Here is a 20,272-nt window from a genome sequence, read left to right as displayed (position 1 = left end):
TTTCAGGAAGAGTGCAGTTCTCTGCACAGCAAGATCTCAGTGTGTCTGTGTGAGAGAGAGTGAGGTTGGCCCGGTACAGCGGCGGTTGGAGCCAGGATGATGAAGCCCGATGTGAAGGTGGTGATTCTGGGTGATATGAACGTGGGGAAGACCTCCCTCCTGCACCGGTACACCGAGCGCCGCTTCCAGGAAACACTCAGCACGGTCGGCGGAGCCTTCTTCCTGAAACAGTGGGGGCGGCACAGTGTATCCATCTGGGACACGGCAGGTCAGTCAGTCCGTCCGACCCAGAGTCTGCACCTACCCACCCTCACTATTCCCATGCCCCCTACCCCCTACCCCCTACCCCCTACCCCCATCACTACCCCCTACCCCCTACCCCCTACCCCATCACTATCCCCTACCCCCTACCCCCTACCCCATCCCTATCCCCCACTCTCCCTCACTATCCCCCACTCTCCCTCACTATCTCCTAACTACCCCCTCACTGTCCCCCACTCTCCCTCACTATCTCCTAACTACCCCCTCACTGTCCCCCACTCTCCCTCACTGTCCCCCACTCTACCTCACTATTTCCTAACTACCCCCTCACTGTTCCCCACTCTCCCTCACTGTCCCCCACTCTCCCTCACTATCACTCACTCCCCAGTCCCTCCTGAAATAGGGTGTCCATCTGCGAGACGGCGGATCAGTGAGTCCGTCCCAAACTGTACTCCCTGCCAGGGCAAAGCAAACCTTCAGCCTTTACCTTTACCCTTACTGGGGAGAATCCAACCCTGTGTGGTATTGGGAGCGACTAGAGCAGGAGCTTAGTGTTGGTCTTTGAGACCAGTGCAGAGTTCGGAAACATTCAGGACTCACTGACTGAATGAATTGATTCCATCCTACGCGTTTTAATTTGTGGTGCGTTTCTCCTGAGTTTGGCATCACTTTTGGATTCCGTCACTGATTGGACTTGTTGTACCGCTATTGTTTAGCTGCTGCTTCTGGCGAGTACATTTGCAACATTTAAGAGGCATTTGGATGGGTTTATGAACAGGAAGGGTTTGGAGGGATATGGGCCGGGTGCTGGCAGGTGGGACTAGATTGGGTTGGGATATCTGTTGGCACGGACGAGTTGGACCGAAGGGTCTGTTTCCATGCTGTACATCTCTATGACTCCGGACACTGGGATTTGCTCGGTGGGTTACATTCTTACTATCTGAATTAGCAGGTTGTACTTTTGACCCTCTACTTTAATCCACACCAGAATTTGCGTCTCACCCATGCTGATAACACCCTGAGAGTAGAGGAGTGCTACACTATCGGGAGGATACTGAGGATGAGACGTTTAAACTAGAGCCCTGCGAAGACGCAATTAATAGGTGTCCTAAATTCATCCATAGGACATGGATCTCACAGGCTAGGTATTTATTGTCCATTCCCAACTGTCCTACACAAGATGATGAGCCAGTCTCTTGAAAATCTTTATCTAATCTGTTGGATGTAGGTCCACCCACAATGCTTTTAGGGAGGATGTTCCACGATTTTAATGTAGCCACAGTAAATAGAGGTGTAGTACCAAGGCGGGATGGTGTGTGGCCTGAAGGAGATCTTGAGGGTAATGATCCCATGCATCAGTCTCAGTTGGTACTGGAGGTCACATCTTTTGGAGGTGCTGTTTAAGGAACTTGGTGAATTTCTGCAGTGCAGTGGTATACAATCCCCCCACCTTTGACTGACAGGAGTAAGAGCGAATGGTGGCAGTGAAGTGGGCTGCTTTGTTGAAGCTGAGGTTATTTTTGGAGCTGTGCATATCCAGCCATGATGTGGAGATGCCAGTGTTGGACTGGGGAAGGCAACATCAGAAGTCGCACAATAGGTTATAGTCCAACAGGTTCATTTTGAAATCACAAGCTTCCAGAGCACTGATGTTTTGGCAGGTGAACCAGATGGCCTGCTTCCATACTGTAGAGATTCCATGGTTTTTAGAAGGTTAATGAAACTTTAGCTATGATGTGAAGGAGCTGGTGTTGGACTAGTGTAGCTTCTTGCACAGCTACCTGTTGGAGTAGTGCTCCAAATGCTATTGCTTCCAAATAAACCTGTTGGACTATAACCTGGTGGTGTGTGATTTTTAACTTTATTAACTGTTAGTGCCACAGGTTGCCGAAATAAAAAGAGGTGGAAGTTACAGTTTAATGAAGTTCTGATAGAATTGGGTCCAGGACCTCAGGAAAAACATGATTAGCTTTGGAGGGGGAGCAACACAGGTTAATCAAAATGAAACTGGGGCTGCAGGGTTAAATGATAAGGACCCAAACATGCATTGTTTCCCTTGAGTTTAGAAGATCTAAGAGATGATTCAACTGAGGTGTTTGAAATGATTAAAAGGTTTGAGGCGTTAGAAAGGGAGAAAGTATTTCCTTCTGTGTTGGGAGCCCAAAAGAAAGGACAAATTCTTAAAGCGGGAGCCAGACTTTTGAGAGGCCATAACAGAAAGCACTTCTCTGACAAGAGGGAATGGAAATCTGGAACTTTGCCCATAAAAGCTATCAAGGTCATTTAAAGCTGAGTGGAAGGAACAATGCACCGAAAGCTTGTGACTTTAAATAAAGCTGTTGGACTATAACCTAGTATCGTGTGAATTCTGACCATATCCATGCAAGTGGAGAACATACTATGACTATGCTGACTTATGTCTTGGAGACAGGAGGCAAGTTGCAACCGACTTCCTAGCATCTGACCTGCTCTTGTAGCCACAGTATTTATACGACTGATACAGTCCAGTTTCTGGTCAATGGTTAACATCCAACTTCCCCATCCATACTGTTCATAGTGGGGGAGTCAGCAAGGTTAATGCCAAGAGGAAACTGGGAGATGGTTATCACCTGGCACTTGTGGCTTAACAGTTCCTTGCTGTTGATCAGTCTAAGCCTGATTGTTGTCCAGGTCTTGCTGCATGCAAAAATGGGCTGTTTCAGTAACTGAGGATTTGTGAACGCTGCTCAACTTCTTCAATCCTCAGTAAACATGGTCACTCTGACCTTAGAATGAAGTGAAAGTCATTGAAGCAGCTGAAGATGGTTTGACCTAGGGTTCACTGAGAAACCCCATCAATAATGTTTTGGGATTGAGATGACTGACTTCTGATGAAGGGCTCCTGCCCGAAATGCCAATTTTCCTGCTCCTCTGATGCTGCCTGACCCGCTGTGCATTTCCAGCACCACTCTAACCTTGACTCTAATCTCCAGCATCTACAGTCCTCACTTTCGCCCCGACTTCTGAAAACCACAATCACCTTCCTTTGTACTAGGTCTAACCCCAATCAGTGGAGGGTGACCTCCAGATTCCCATTGACTATATTTTTACTGGAATTCCTTGATGCCATTCTCTGTCTTGATGTCATATACAGTCACTCTCAGCTCCTTTCTTCAGTTCCATTGACCAAGTCTAGACCAGGACTGTAATGAGAGAGCTGAGTGGCCCTGGCAGAAACTGTACATCAGTGAGCAGGTTATTGCTAAACAAGTGTTGCTCATTGTTACTGTCATCAATGCATTCCATTCCTTTGCTGATGATCAAGAGTAGACTGCGAGGGTGATAATTGTCTGAGTTGGATTAGTCCTGCGATTATTTTTGACAATTATATCTAGGCAATTTTCCATATTTCCAGAGCTGTAGATGTAGGGGAACAGCTTGGGTATGGGAGAAGCAAGTTCTGGAGCACGAGTCTTCAGTATTATTGCTGGAGTGTTGTCAGGGCCATAGCCCTTTGCAGTATCTAATATCAAGAAGCAGCTGAAGATACCACATTGAACTAATGTGATTAGTGGTATATGTAATGCTGGGAATTATAGGAGGCAACCAAAAAGGATTATCCACTTGATACTTCTGGCTGAAGGTGGTTGGAAATGTTTCAGCCTTGCCTTTGCACTGTTCTGGGTTTCTATATCTTTGTTGCTGGGAATACTTGTGGAGCACTATCAGCTTTTCTATCAAGTGGTGATCAACATGGAGGAGATCTGATTAATCAGTTGTGTGGGAGAAAGAGGGATGACAGTTAGGTGGTCATGAGCAGGAGGTTTTCTTGCCCATTGCTGTTCTCTTGACTTAAGTTGATGGATAATTAAAAGAGATTTGATTGACTAACATCATTCAGAACTGGGTTTGGCAGCAAAGCTTAAATCTGATCCACTGGTTGTGGGTTGGCTCAGGGCTGTGTCTTGCATCCTGTTTGGTATGCATGTAGTCTTGTGTTATAGTCGATAAAGGACTGATGAAGGTTATGCCTGAAACGTCGACTCCCTTGCTCCTCAAACGCTGCCTGACTTGCTGTGCCTTTTCCAGCGCCACACTTATTGACTATGGCTCTCCAGCATCTGCAGTCCACACTATCTCTTAGTCTTGTGTTACAAGACCTGTAACCGGGTTGACAGCTAACTTTTTGGTTTGCCTGATACTTCTCCTGGCATTCGCTGTTCATCTGCTACAACTACGTCTTTGGGAAGTACCCTCATGAAGTTCAATTTCCTTAGTCTCAAAAAAAGGACCAATCAATCTCTGACCTTAACAATGTTGTCCACACTAACCAAGATCCTGCAGTAGGAAACCTGCTAATGGGTACACATGATTTGTGACACCTTTTGCAAATGGTTGAGGTGCGCAACAACAACAATAATTTACTTTGTGTCTTTAACACAAAACGTTGCTTCCTAGGAGCATTGTGACACACAATATGGCACTCTGACAAAATATATTAGGTCTGAAAGCTCGTGTTAAAGGGATAGATTTTCAGGAATGTTTCAAAGATGGAGAGCAAGGCAAAGAGGTTTAGGGAGACTTTTTAAATGAAGGTGTTGCCAGTGTAGATCAGTGTTCATCTTTTATTTGTTCCAGTCTCATGTTTAGTGGAATACTGTACACTACAACATGCCTTCACTATACAGGATTTTAATTCAATTACCAGAGGTAAGTGACTTATTTGCACCCCCTCTAACCTCTTCCAGCTGCACAATCCGTTGTGAATATTTGCTTGAGTCAGTTCCATTAGCTTGATGCAGATAATTTTGCCACTCCCGATTCTTTACACATACTTTCAAAAATGTTTGGCTTCTTGAATTGTTTTGATTTATTGTCACGTGTACCTAAGTATAGTGAAAAGCTTTGTTTACAAGCAGTACAGGCAGATCATAGGAAGCAAGAATCTTTTCAATCAGAAATTTTTAATGTAATTCCATGCTTCTTGCCCATTTCAAAATTCTATTCCCTGTTTTCAAATCCCTCTCTATGCTTGTCCTGTTTATTTTTATCCCTTTCAACCCCGAAACTCTTTGAGATACATGATCTTCTGCTTTAAACTCTATCCCTAATTGTACTGTTTCTGCTATTGGAGGCTGAGCCACCAGTCCCTAATATCTCTTTGTTACTTGGTGAGAAATTTTGTTTCGTTGCTCCTGATGACAAAACTTGCAATCTTTTCACATGTTAGTGGCATTATGCAACACAGATTGGTTGCAAAATGACTTCTATCAGACTGGAATTCGAGACCCGTCTCTAATTCTAAATTAATGGCGTGATCATTGTTACAGCCTCCATTACTCAGAAATTGCCAAGAGGTTGATCTATAAATATAGAAGTAGAAGGCCATTCAGGCCTTCAATCCTACTTTGTCATTCATTTTGATCAGAGCTGATCATCCAACTCGATAACCTGTTCTGGCTTTTCTCCCAGATCCTTTGATCCCTTTAGTCCCAAGTGCTAAATTCAACTCCTTCTTGAAATCAGACAATGTTTTGCTTTGACTGGGTCCTTTGGTCGCAAATGCCACAGACTCGCCACTCTCTCGCTGAAGAAAGTTCTCCTTGTTCTCTGTTCTAAATGATATTCCCTGTATCTTTAAACTGTGACCCTGGTTACGAACTCCTGCATCACTGGGGACATCCTTCCTGCACCTCCTCTGTCTCATCCTGTTTGTGGAAGTTTAAAGGTTTCTATGAGATCCCACTCCTCATTCTTCCAAACTCGAGTGAGTAGAATCCTAATTCTTTCAACCTCTCCTCCTCTGTTCGTCCTGCTATTCCCAGGAATTGAAACAAAGCAATCTATTGTTTGTCTTTCCGATAGCTGCCATGTCCATTTTGCTGTGCTGACTCAGCAGATCGTTGGTTAATATAGAAGCAAGCCGTTCAGCCCATCAGGTTCATACATTCTTTATGCTCCGTTTAAGCTTCCTCTCATTCTACTTTATCTTTATTTGTCACAATATTCTTTTGTTTGTTTCTTCTCTCTCATACCTTCCCTTAAAAACATCTAATTTACCTCTATTTGTAGTTCCATGTTCTCACCACTCTTTACCTAAAGACATTTGTTCTGAATTCTTTTATTTTTGTGTAATTCTGAATAATCTTATATTTATGTCTGCTGGTTTTGGACTCCCCACTTGTGGCTGCACCTTGCATCTACCCTATAAAACTCCTTCATCATCTTAAAAGTCTATAGCATGTCATTCGTCAAACTCTGCTTATCTGGAGAAAAGTCCCAAACTGTTCAATCCCCACAGTGTAGAAGCAGGCTATTTGGCCCTTCCAGACCACCCCCCCCCCAACCCTTTAAACCTGCATTCCCGGTGGTTAATCCATCTAACCTACACATCCCTGAACACTGCGTAACCTAGTATGGCCAGTTCACCTAAACTGCATATCTTTGGACTGCAGGTGGAAACTGGAACACCCAGAGGAAACCTGCACAGACATTGGGAGAATGTGCAAATTCCGCACATACATTTTGCCCAAGAGTGGAATCAAGCCCGGGTCCCCAGTGCTGTGAGGCAGTCATGCTAACCACTGAGCTACCATACCCTCCCCAATTTTATGTGGTTAAATTAGAAGTTCAGTTCTGATATCACCCTTGTCCCCCGGTTTAGCATAGCTCACTCCACTGCCAGACACTGTATGAAACTCTTTTTTTTCTCGTTTTATGCAACGGCCAATGTTGAACCATTGTTATCAAGTCAGGGTCAGGGTTGGGTAGAGCTGCAAATACTGAAATGGCTGTTCAAGCATTCTCGTTATTAAATCCAACCCTGTCGGTGAAACCTGAATCACAGCAAGGAACAGAGCTGGTGTTGCAAACAGATTCCACATGTTATGGACCAAATCAAACCCCATCAAAATCTGTTAAGAAGCTAGCCTAGACTTTACCTTTTTCTTATTTTAAAGACAAGTGCCAGTCGTTGCATTCCAGCTAAAATTTGATTGGCCAAACTACCATCTCAAAGCAAAACACACTTTATTCATATAGTAAAATAAAACAAAAGAAAGCATTACAATGACTTAACTCTCTTGGAAAACTTAACAATAATAGATTATTTAATGACTAAACAGTAACTGTTCCAATAGATTAGCATCCCATAGACACACCCTTGGCAAAGGCAAATTCAGTAAAATAGAATGTCTCACATGTAATTCTAGAAGTAGGAAGAGAACCCCAGCTTTTAACTAGAACACAGAGAGGAATAAGAGCCTCCACATCCAGCACAATGACCCCAGCGACTGCTGAAAGCTAAAACTGAAAAAAAATCCTGGTTCAGTGGGTGACACCACCCATTCAGGCTGCTTCTATTCCAAATTTTTTTTTAAAACACTAGGCCTCAAAGTTGTTTACTGTATTGGCTTTGACCAGATAGCTGATCACCTCTGTCTCAACCTTGCTTCATTTTATTAAAAAAAAGACAAAATACATCTCAAAGCCATGGTATAGTAATGTGTATACATGTATAGTGCTTAATTTAGTTGTTTCTAGGTAAACGCATGTCTGTGAAGTGAATAGTGATCCAGATCATGTAAAACCAATGATTTAGATTGGCTGAGTATTGTACTTAGTTTTTCTGGTTTTGATTTTATTCACATTCCCATTCCATTGTCTTGAATGTAGGGATAGAAGGAGCCCGTTCAGCCCCTCGAGGTTGTTACAACCCCATTCTATTAAATCATGGCTGATTTGAATTCCAATTCCATTTGCCCTTTATCTAGTAATATCTTTACCCAAAAACATTTGACAGCAGCTTTGGAAGCTCTGAGTTTTGCTCCCATCAGGAGCTTTGAATTTCCATTCCGCTTAGTGTAAGGATCTTCCTGAAATTATCCCTGATGATGATTAATGTTCAGGAAATGCTACTTGTTTGTGGATTCCAGTAGAGAAATACTTACTCTCTGTATTAACTTTATCACAGCCCAATCTAGGCTAACGCTGCAGAATAGTTGTGTTTGTGGGATTTTACTGTGTGCAGGTTGCTGTATTTGCTTATATACTTTTAGGAGTTTCAAGGTATGATAGGAATGCAAGTTATTTTCCCTTTTTGCATGAAGAAAAGCATATTCTGCTCTTGTTAGGGAATCACTGATTTTGATAAGGTTTGATAATACAACGTTGGAGGTAACGAGCTACTTAAGGTTCACCGTCCCAGTGAAAACCTGATTTTTTTTCAATACTTTTCCTCCAGTAGGAAGATATGTTAACAGCCTGAGACGAAGTGGGGTGAGAGGAGACTAAACGCCAGCCTGAATCAGTTGGGCTGAATGGCCTGTTTCCAAATTGTCAATACCAGAGAGCAGAATAATTTCTTATGCTTATAGTTGGATAATTTCCAAGTAAATTCCAGTTGCACTGTTTGTAACCCCAGAATTCGCTGTTATAACAATGAGGATTATGTCTGATGAATTGAAGGCTTTACCTGAGAAGCATTACTAATAAGTTTCAGTTTCTTATCGAGAACTTCTGAAGCTCACTATTGTTCAAATGCAACTTGCAATAATGCATATTTTGTGCAATCTCTGTCCAGTAGCTTGAGGATTGTGAAACACATTTAAGCTTTTATTTTGAGTCATGAATAGCATGTTGATTGTGAAATGTTCCTGGCTGTTTTGAGGCTGTGTGGTTGCAGTTTATTTTTAATGCTGTCTTTGTTCAATTAAGGGTCACAAGACTGTGATGGTCCAATCTAGTGAAGATTGTCAGGAGTGTGTCTGAACGTCTCCAGAAGTTTCTGATCACTACATTCCATGTTGTTTGAACTGTGATATTTAATTAACTGCCGAGATTGATTTCTTATCACGGTAACCGAAGGTGAAAGCTAATTTTCTTAATGGCGAGAAGCTTGGCAACTGTGGAGAAAGAGATTTAAGGGTCCAAGTCCTTAATAAATACTGGGGGAAACTTTTTTTAAAAAAAAAAGTGCAGTTTAAGGTCGGCACATGGCCCAGTGGTTAGCACTGCTGCCTCACAGGCGACTGGCTGTGTGGAGTAGCCACGTTCTTCCTGTGGCTGTGTGGGTTTCCTCTGGGTGCTCTGGTTTCCTCCTACAGTCTAAAACTGTGCAGATTAGGTGGATTGGCCATGCTGAGTTGCTAATAGTGTTCGGGGATGTGCAAGCCAGGTAGATTAGCCATGGGGAATGCAGGGTCCAAGGGATAGGGTAAGGGGGTGGATCTGTGTGCAATGCTCTTTGGAGGTTTGATGTGGACTCAATGGGCTGAATGGCCTGCTTCCACACGGTAGGGATCCTATGATTCTTAAAAGGTTAATGGAATTTTGGTTGTTTCTGCTCCAGGTTATTGAAATAAAAAGGGGTGCAAGTTGCAGTTTAATAAAATTCTGGTTGAATTGGGTCCTGGACTTCAGGAAAGATGTGGTTAGCATTGGAAGAGGAGCACCAACGGTTAATCAAAATTATACTGGGGCTGTAGGATTAAATGATAAGGACCTAGCCCTGACTTGTTCCCCTCAAGTTTAGAAGATCTAAGTGTTGATTTAATTGAGGTGTTTGAAATGATTAAAAGATATCAGGTGTTAGAAAGGGAGAAAGTATTTCCTTCTGTGTTGGGAGCCCTAAACAAGAGGACAAAATCTTAAAGTGAGAGTCAGTACATTAAGGGGCCATACCAGAATCCTGTTGCAAGATTACTAAGGCACTTCTCTGACAAGGTTCTTTTCTCCTTCCTGTCAGAAGGATGTTGTGAAACTTGAAAGAGTTCAGAAAAGATTTACAAGGCTGTTGCCAAGGTTGTGGGTTAGTGGTGCTCGAAAAGCACAGCAGTTCAGGCAGCATCCGAGGAGCAGTAAAATCGATGTTTCAGGCAAAAGCCCTTCATCAGGAATACAGGCAGAGTGCCTGAAGGGTAGAGAAATAAATGAGGAGGGAGGGGTTGGAAGGCTTGAGTTATAGGGAGAGGTTGAATTGGCTGGGGCTGTTTTCCCTGGAGTATTGGAGGCTGAGGGGTGACCTTTAGATTAGATTAGATTACTTACAGTGTGGAAACAGGCCCTTCGGCCCAACAGGCCCGCCGAAGCGCAACCCACCCATACCCCTACATCTACCCCTTACCTAACACTACGGGCAATTTAGCATAGTCAATTCACCTGACCTGCACATCTTTGGACTGTGAGAGGAAACCGGAGCACCCGGAGGAAACCCACGCAGACACGGGGAGAACGTGCAAACTCCACACAGTCAGTCGCCTGAGGCGGGAATTGAACCCGGGTCTCTAGCGCTGTGAGGCAGCAGTGCTAACCACTGTGCCGCCGTGCTGACCTTGTAGAGATTTACAAAATCATGAGGGGCATGGATAGGATGAATAGGCAAAGTATTTTCCCTGGGGGGGGAAGTCCGGAGCTAGAGGGCATAGGTTTAGGGTGAGAAGGGAAAGATATAAAAGAGACCGAAGGGGCAACTTTTTCATACAGCGGGTGGTGTGTGTATGGAGTGAGCTGCCAGAAGATGTGGTGGAGGCTGGTACAATTGTAACGTTTTAAGAGGCATTTGGATGGGTATATGAATAGGAAGGGTTTGGAGGAATGTGGGCCAGGTGCTGGTAGGTGGGATTAGATTGGGTTGGGATATCTGGTCGGCATGAACAGGTTGGACTGAAGGGTCTATTTCCATGCTGTACATCTCTATGACTCTGAGGCTCGGAAATATGGAACTTTTTTATTCCCCTTACAAACTATCAAGACGAGTGGTCACTTGAAACTGAGATCAATAGATTTTTGTTAGGTAAGGGGAATAAGTGTCAGAGAGCCCAAGGGTTAAGAGGCTGATCGTGATCTAGCAGAATGGCAGAACAGGCTGAAGAAACCAAATGGCTTCTCCTGTCCCTGTGGGTTAAACAATACTCATCAGTTTAATATACTGTATGCTTTTGTTTCCCTGATCAAACTGAAGCCTTGAACTTCATATTGGCTGATGTTTTGAGTTGATTCTCAAGCTCTGTTCTAGCACAGTCTTCAGTTTAACTAAAGGTTGATCACATTGATATTTTTTATTTGAATCTAGAATTAGTTTTGGTGTGTGAACTATCCCTGTCTTAATTGCTGAGCCCAGTAATAGTTGGAAATTAAATGTGATGAATTTAGAACCCACTGTTTTAGACACAGGTGAATTAAAAATAGATGGAATTGGTTTGTTCCTGCCATTGGTTACGATGCTCCTAATGATGCTGGACCCACCAATTCCCATGAACCAATCCGGCGCTGATAGTCTCTGTACAATCTGAGGTGAGGTGTGAGGGACTTCCTCGACATCAAGGCCGCATCTGATCAAGTGTGGCATATGGAGCCCTAGTTAACTGGAGGCCATGGGAAACACAAGGGAAATCTCCCCGTTAGGCAGAGTCAAAACTAACAAAAAAAATGAAGGTGGTTGTGGTTGTTGGTCAGTCATCTCAGTTATAGGATATGGCTGCAAGAGTGGAAGTGTCCTAGGTCCAACCATCTTCAGTTGCTTCATCAGTAACGACTGGATCTCACAGGTCACTGCATGGGTGATGGTCAAGCATCAAGATGGCCACAGCCACAATCTTTGAGCTCATCTTTCACTTGTGGAGCCAAGAGAACACTTCAAGTGGTTGAGGGTTGTCCAGATTTTCCATGGAGGGTTGAAACCTGCGACATCATCACACAGATTAGTTACCTAGTTATGGTAACTGATGTTTGCGGTAACCAGGCAGTGTGCCATTGAGACACTGAGTTGTCATAATTATTTTCTTATGGAATTTATTGTCCCCCGCCCTTTCATTGCCCTTTAGAAGGTGGGGGTGAGCTGCGTTTTGAACCACTGCAGTTTTTTGGTGTACAGACAGCCACAATAACCTTAGGGAGGCAGTTCCAGAAGGTTGACCCAGCGACAGTGAAGGAGTGCAGATATATTTCCAAGTCAGGATGGTGAATGGCTTGGAAGGGACTTGCAGCAGATGGTGTTCCCAGCATTGCCTGCTCCATCCTTCTAGATAGAAGTGGCCGTGGGTTTGGAAGATACTATCAAAGGTGCACAATCTGCAGTACATTTGTAGATAGTACGCTCTGCTGCTACTGTGCACCAGTGGTGGTGGGAGTGATTGTTGAAGGTTATAGATAGGGTGATAGTGAAGTGGGCTGGTTTGTTCTCGATTCTTTCAAAGAATTCTTTGTGTAGATTCTTTTGTGTGTTGTTGGAGGTGTACTTATCCAACAATTGGAAGGTGTTCCATCACAGTCCTGACTTACCCCTTCGGCATGGGGGAAGTAGCACTCCAATTTAAAACTAGAAAAACAAAATTTGTAGGTGGTGGTGTTTCTTCCGTTTCAGGGCAAGGTGACCCTTTCATTCCTGTTTTCAGTTGCATTCCAACACTTGGTATCATTGAGCTTGTGTTTAGGTTATTTTGAGAATCTATTTTAGTTGACCATCTGTAGAGTGGGTTTCACTTGAGGTAAAAGTCTAGTTCTGGTCTAGTGGTAGCGAACAGTAGGGAACAGTTAATCTGCAGTATCTCTAAGAATCCCACTTGGAATTTTTTTTTTCACAAAATCTATCTTAGACTGTGTAGTTAGTCTCCTAATGTGGCTTTCCACCGATGGAAATACTGTAAAACTCCACGATCTGTTATATCTCAAAGCAAACTGCAAAGGCAGCTGTCCGGTGCTGAGACTCCCTCCTGTTTCAGACCTCGAGACAGTTTGACATTAACTCCCAGAATCACTGACCTTCATTGGCTGCTGTCCCTCGAGCTTTATTTATAATTTTTGTTCTTGTTTTCCCATCTCTCTCTGTTGACTCATCCTTTTCTTGCCTCTGTAACCTCCTCTCAGCTTTCCTGAATCCTGGCCTCTGGAGTGTCGTGGATTTGAATCACTCAACCATCGGTGGCTTTGCCTTTGGCTTCCTTGGCTGTAAGCTCTGGAAATCTCAGCACCTCTCCTTTAAAAGCTCCTTTGATTTTACCTCTGGGACCAAGCCTGCTGTCACTTGTCTTAGTTCCACTCCATGTTGGCAGTTTGAAAGTCATTCCTGTGAAATATCTCGAGCTAATTTATTCTGTGAAATGTCAGCAATGCTGTGATGAATGCAGTGGCTGTTCTGCAAATGATCTCTGTGATTCCCATCTTGGAAGGGTCTTGTGCTGCTTATATTTCACAAATCCATTTCCTGTGCATTCTTTCATCTGAATTCCTTTCATTATCTGTGGTTTAGATTCTGCTTTCCCCAGCAGTCATTTGGATGTCAATGGAAAGCACTTATGACAGTTTAGCTTTTTTTTCAAAAAGGTGTTTTCAGCTTTCAAATACTCTTTGGCATGTTTACTTTAATGGAAAAGAACAAGTTTTATTTCAGTGTTTTCTGAAACGTCTTTGTTGTTGGACCTTTTGAGCTTTCATCTGGATGAAATTAATGAGGGTAACGTTTGAATTGAGTTCCAAGTGAAATTGATACTTAAGGTCAATGCAGCTCTCCATCTTTAACAAACCTCCTGAAAAATATTGGACTAATGCCCAGCTCCTGGGAACAAAGCCAGTGGACCTGGAGAGTTTGAAAGTAGGTGGCTGTGGGAGTGGTCTTGGTGTGGGCAGGCAGTGACATTTCTTCCAGCTTAGAGAAGTTGCAACGCTGATGGGAAGTTTTGTAAAAGCTGACATTTCAAAAGGGGCTCTGATTTTCTGCCAAGTTGTACAAAGGAGAGGTTGACCAGCTTCTAAAGATAGATTCGAATCTAAATTCTTGCAAAATGGGAAAACCACATTTTGCTGAGGAAATTCATTTAGGAACTTTTAATTTGGAATCTAGCGTCAACTCTTTTATTTCTCAAATGGGAAATCATATATTTAACACACTTTGGGAATAATCTTTGTGTCAGCTTGGAAACATTTCCAGACAAAAAGTTCAGGGTATAAGTACCAAGGATAGAATCATTATGGTATAGAAGGTGACTGGGGACAGAGGAAAAGAGACACATCCCATGAGGTACAGGGCCACTCAGGAAAGGCTATCCAACAGATGGACAGAGGTCACAAAAATACTATCTAAGGTAAGAAAACTGAACTCTGAGAAAAATAACTAGTTTAAAAAATCAGTACACAAAGGTCACAATCCAGATGTATGGACCTCATCCCAAACTATCTTGAAAAGTCAAACAAGTTTTGGAATAAATTGAAATTTCCACTTTCTGGTAAGAAAAATTTGAATTTGGCACTGACATTCATTTTTTTTCCATAATTCATTCTAATGCTTTTTTTGTGGGCTGCTTTTGTAAACATCAACAGCCAAACATTTCGACATCATTTTGCAAAACATTTGCCCTTTTTAACAAAGATTAAAGGTTCGTTGGGTGAGGCAATGAATTGCTTTCGAGCATTCAGTGTTGAAAAAGAAATGAGTATCATTTAATCACTGATCACACTGGAGACAGCCTGTCTCTCCCTGAGCGTGTTCCTCTAAATCATGTTGCACGGCACTTTGGTTCTTGTTTTTTAAAAAAAAAAGAACATTATTGCAACGCCTATCTAAGTTTCACTTCCAGTGGAATAAATGAGTAGGCGAGGGCCATAGGCCCTGCAGCCAATTTCACCGTGCTGTTAATTTCATGGTGATCTGTATGTTCATCCTACGAAGCTACCTGGATCCTTTAACTAAAAATAATCAACTTAACAATTTCAGTTTTGAAATTAATAAATGCTCCCCATCTCCCATCCTGAATTTCATTTTCTTCGGGGAATTGCAGATTTCCATTATGAAGGAGTATTTCCTAACCTCAAAACTGAAGAGTCTGGCTCTGACTTTAAGTTTATAGACTCTTGTTCCAGATTTGCCTTCCCCTCCAAAAAAACGGAAATAGTTTCTCTCTATTGGACCTGTTGAATCTTTTAATTGTCTTCAGCACCTCAATTAGATCGTCTTAATCTCGGATATACAAGGCAATACAAGCCTAAAGCTGTGTGGGATGATGAATCTTGGTCATTTCACAGTTTGATAAAGTAAAAGCCCTGGGTTGGCAGCTACTGAAGGTGTTAACTGGAAATTGTGTGGGGATTTCCAGCAAGTGGTGCCTGTGTCAACTGGCCAGAGTCGGGGGTCATTGGAAGGGATGGGAGGTTTGGACGGAGGAGTGGGGTATTGTGTGTGGCTGCAGAGACAGCTCTTCCCAGTCAGAGGAGAAGGGTAGTCTGAGTGCCCCCAAGTGCAGGGGTCAGGCTTCAGGCAGGGGAATAATGGCAGCGGCTTGAACACAGCTTCTGGTGTGTGCTATATCTGCTAATTGTCTCCTGCTGGTTTGGACCTAGATGGTAGAGAAGGAAAAGATTGTGTTTCTCTTGCAAGTTTCACAATCTCAGGGTATCCCAGAGCCCTGTACAGCCAATTACAGGGTTGTTGGAAGTCTATTCCCTTTTGCAATATGGGAAACATAACAGCTTACCTGTACACAATAAGGTTCCATCAATTGCAATGCAACAATTCAGATCATTTGATGTTGATATATGGGATAAATATTCATGATATCATCTTAAAAATAGCCACAGGTTCTTTTATATACATCAGGCAGGTTCTTGGTTTAATATTTCAGCCAATTGGTTAGTTCAGTTCTCTACCAGCCCAGCTAATATGAATTGGGGGGGGGGAATTCAGAGTGTGGAATGAGCCAGCTCTTAGACTGAGTTGTACAGCACAGAAACTGACCTTTCAGTCCAACCCATTCAAGCCAACAGATATCCTAAATAAATCTAGTTCCATTTTCCAGTATTTGGCCCATATTTCTCCAAACCCTTCCTATTTATAAACCCATCCAGATGTCTTTTAAATGTTACAAATGTACCAGCCTCCACCACTTCCTCTGGGCAGCTCATTCCAAACACGCACCACTCTCTGCATGTAAAAGTTGCCCCTTAGGTCTGTTTTACATCTTTCCCTTCTTCCTCTATTTACCTATTTCCTCTAGTTCTGGACTCACCCCACCCTAGGGAAAAGACCTTGTCTATTTACCCTAACCGTGCCCATGATGATTTTGTAAACCTCTATGAGGTCACCCCTCAGCCTCCGACACTCCAGGGAAAACAGCCTCAGCCTATTCAGCCTCTCCCAATAGCTCAAGCCCTCCAACCCTGGCAACACCCTTGTACCCTTTTCTGTACCCTTTCGAGTTTGAGTTTAACATCATTCTTGTAGCAGGGAGAACAGAATTGAATGCAGTACTCTGAAAGTGGCCTAACCCATGTCCTGTACAGCTCTTCTGACGCTTTGTGTTGGTTTGTCAGGACGGGAGCAGTTTCACGGATTGGGCTCGATGTACTGTCGAGGAGCAGCTGCTGTGATCCTCACTTACGATGTGACGAGCCGTCAGAGTCTGCGGGAGCTGGAGGAGCGGTTTCTGACCCTGACTGACACAGCTCAGCCTGACTGCATCTTCGCTGTGGTGGGCAATAAATCTGACCTGACTGATGACTGCGTGGGGACTGATGAAACCCAGGGACCGGTTCCAGCATCTCCTGCTCCCAGAGCAAGCAAACAGGTCTTCAAAGAGGATGCAATTAATCTGTACAAGCAACTCCTTAAGTACAAGATGCTCGACGAAAAGGATTTCCCAGTGGCAGAGAAAATGTGTTTTGAAACCAGCGCTAAGACGGGCTATAATGTCGATCTGCTCTTTGAGACCATTTTTGAACTGGTAATAGCTGGTATTGTGAAGAAGCCAGTGAAATCTCCCGACACCGTGGAGCTGGAACAAAGTACTGATTCCAAATCCAGGACATCGCCCTGCTGTACTTGAGGGAAATGGGTTGAATGTAATTTTTTTCCCAGCACCTTCCCTTGGAGGGGAAATCGCACTTTACAATGCAGCGTAAATTCTGAAGGAATGAACTGTGGTCCATGTGCCGTGTGCGCAGAGTGAGATCCGAAAAACCAGTTGCTGATCTTCGCCATTGTTCCTGTTTACAGCAAGTTTAATGCTGTGCAACCACATGCTAGAATAAACAGAAAGCAGAATGTCGTCCCCTTAGAGGTTTACCGAGTGCTTGATGTTGCCCACTCTCTGTCCAGCGCAATGTCACCCACTCAAAGTGGGATCTGTTATAACAATCACTTACTCCATCATTGACTTGTGTGGCAGGTATTAAATAGTCACTGAGCAGTGTTTAAAGGTTAATTCGACAGGTAACCGTGGACTGCTTAGAATGGTTTGGACAGACTTTAGTATTATTGAGGGGAGCAGGAGAGATTGGACTGTCTCAATCTGCTGTCAAACTGCAATGTGAAAGCTCAGCTGGTCATGGACTATTTGATGGATGTTCCTGCTGCACATTAATACTCTTCAATCAGATAGAGACCATGCTGTGATGTGATTTAAGGTGACCTTTCCGGATGGATCATAATCAACAATGTTTCTTACAATTTTTTTAGAATGTTACGTATGTGAAAATTAAATTAAATTTTGAACTGTTGATTTTGCCCTGTTTGTAGAAATCATCTGGAGTTTGATCGCCAGTTCTCCTGTGTTAAGTTGTACACTTTTTTTCATTTTGAAAATAATTTGCATTCCCTGACTATATATAAAGCTCCATTAAATAATTTTCAAATTTCCAAATTTTACACTCCCACAAACTTTTTATTTGTTTCTGCCCTGTCAGTGGTTTCTACTGCCCAAGAAGGCAGTTTGGCCAATTGTGTCGCTGCATTGACCAAAACTCATGCTCAAAACTGGCCATTTCTCAATCAAACCAGGAAAAGTGCCTTTTAATGTGACAAATCCTGAGACACGTGAATATTAATTCTATCAGATATGTGTATGTTTATATCTCAATTTAATTACTTAAATATATCCATGAAACAAAGCTAATGTCAATAATTGTGACCATGTAACAATGGATTACCTTCTTTGAAAGTGAAAACATAACTTCTTGAGTAATAGCATTTAGGGAAAGGGAAGGGGAAGGGAGCCAGCTCTCTTTGCCAGTTCTGAGTGTAAATGTCACTTCAGACACAGCAATGACAACCATGTTGTAATACAGTTACCGTTAGACATAACTGCCTTCTGAAACAACTGAGCAAGTCATTCCATTGTATCAAACCACTGTAAAGGATACAAGAAGAAACAAAATAGACCAGCTGGCATTAAAACGTCACATTCAGACGTGACCCTGTAAAGTCTGCTACAGTAATATAAGAGGGTCTTGTGCCAAAGTTAGGAGCCTTGACCTTTGACCTTATGATGGCAATTGTATGGGAGGGGGTCATGTGGTGCAGTGGTAGAGTGCCATACAACATGGAAAAAGACCCTTTGACCCAACTCGTCCATGCTGACCAGATTTCCTAAATTGAACTAGTCCCACATTAGGTCCATGTAGCTGCCCAAATGTCTTTTAAATGTTGTAATTGTACTCACCTCTACCACTTCCCTGGCAGTTCATTCCATATAAGCATGACCTTCTGTGTGGAAAAAGTGGTCCTTTTAAATCTTTCCCCTCTCACCTTTTAAACCTATGCCCACTAGTTATGTACTCCCCCACCTTTCAATACTCCTCGTGACCTTATAAACCTTTATAAGTTCAGTCCTCAGCTCCTATGCTCCAGGGAAAATAGCCCCAGTCTATCTAATATATCCTTGTAACTCAATTCTTCCAGCATTCTGGATTTGAGAGAGGGCTTGTGTGGCACAGTGGTAGTATCTCTACCTCTGGACCAAGAGGTCTCATTCAAGTCCCACCTCCTGAGGTTTCTAATAGCATCTCTGAAACAGGTTCATTAGACAATATGGCTCTGATATAACGTGATAGTCTGTTCTCGTGAGAACTCATATCGTAAGAAAATCTCGCAATTAAAACTAATAAGACTGGAATCGTGTTACAGCCGATGCAGGTAAGAAAAGTTTGCGTTCTACAAATCAAGGGAGACTTGCCATTTGGATTCAGAACTGGCTCAAAGGTTGAAGATAGAGGGTGGCGGTGGAGGGTTGTTTTTCAAACTGGAGGCCTGTGACCAGTGGATTGCCACAAGGATCGATGCTGGGTCCTCTACTTTTTGTCATTTACATAAATGATTTAGATGCGAACATAAGAGGTACAGTTAGTAAGTTTGCAGATGACACCAAAATTGGAGGTGTAGTGGACAGCGAAGAGGTTTACCTCAGATTACAACAGGATCTGGACCAGATGCACCAATGGGCTGAGAAGTGGCAGGTGGAGTTTAATTCAGATAAATGTGAGGTGCTGCATTTTGGGAAAGCAAATCTTAGCAGGACTTATACACCTTAATGGTAAGGTCCGAGGGAGTGTTGCTGAACAAAGAGACCTTGGAGTGCAGGTTCATAGCTCCTTGAAAGTGGAGTTGCAGGTAGATAGGATAGTGAAGAAGGCGTTTAGTATGCTTTCCTTTATTGGTAAGAGTATTGAGTACAGGAGTTGGGAGATCATGTTGCAGCTGTACAGGACATTGGTTAGGCTACTGTTGGAATATTGCATGCAATTCTGGTCTCCTTCCTATCGGAAAGATGTTGTGAAACTTGAAAGGGTTCAGAAAGGATTTACAAGGATGTTGCCAGGGTTGGAGGATTTGAGCTACAAATCCTGGGGCTGTTTTCCCCGGAGTCATTAGAGGCTGAGGGGTGACCTCTTAGAGGTTTACAAAATTATGAGGGGCATGGATAGGATAAATAGACAAAGTCTTTTCCCTGGGATGGGGGAGTCCAGAACTAGAAGGTATAGGTTTAGGGTGAGAGGGGAAAGATCTAAAAGCTACATCAGGGGCAACATTTTCACGCAGAGAGTGGTATGTGTATGGAATGAGCTGCCAGAGGATGTGGTGGAGGCTGGTACAATTGCAACATTTTAAGAGGCATCTGGATGGGTATATGCATAGAAAAGGTTTGGAGGGATATGGGCCGGGTGCTGGCAGGTGGGACTAGATTGGGTTGGGATATCTGGTCGGCATGGACAGGTTGGACCGAAGGGTCTGTTTCGATGCTGTACATTTCTATGACTCTATGTTAAAGCC

General features: G+C 43.2%; 1 protein-coding gene across 1 annotated transcript; it reads left to right on the top strand.

The window, feature by feature from the left end:
• Positions 1–17,724, top strand: rab20 (RAB20, member RAS oncogene family). The gene is made up of 2 exons (XM_072578095.1): positions 1–268; positions 16,540–17,724. The coding sequence occupies exons 1-2, from the start codon at positions 97–99 to the stop codon at positions 17,049–17,051; spliced, it is 684 nt and encodes a 227-aa protein (XP_072434196.1). The 5' UTR covers positions 1–96; the 3' UTR covers positions 17,052–17,724.
• The last annotated feature ends 2,548 nt before the right edge of the window (positions 17,725–20,272 follow it).

Source organism: Chiloscyllium punctatum, chromosome 9 (assembly GCF_047496795.1).
Source record: "Chiloscyllium punctatum isolate Juve2018m chromosome 9, sChiPun1.3, whole genome shotgun sequence".
NCBI classification, from domain to species: Eukaryota; Metazoa; Chordata; class Chondrichthyes; order Orectolobiformes; family Hemiscylliidae; genus Chiloscyllium; species Chiloscyllium punctatum.
The sequence above is the reverse complement of the archived record's forward strand: the minus strand, read 5'-3'. Positions and strand labels throughout refer to the sequence as shown.

What these genes read in the sequence shown, in the direction of transcription:
- rab20 (XM_072578095.1), top strand. Translation starts at nt 97, where the DNA reads ATGATGAAGCCCGATGTGAAGGTGGTGATTCTGGGTGATATGAACGTG. An exon ending in ATCCATCTGGGACACGGCAG is followed by an intron (nt 269 to 16,539) that starts GTCAGTCAGTCC and finishes TTGGTTTGTCAG; the next exon opens with GACGGGAGCAGTTTCACGGA.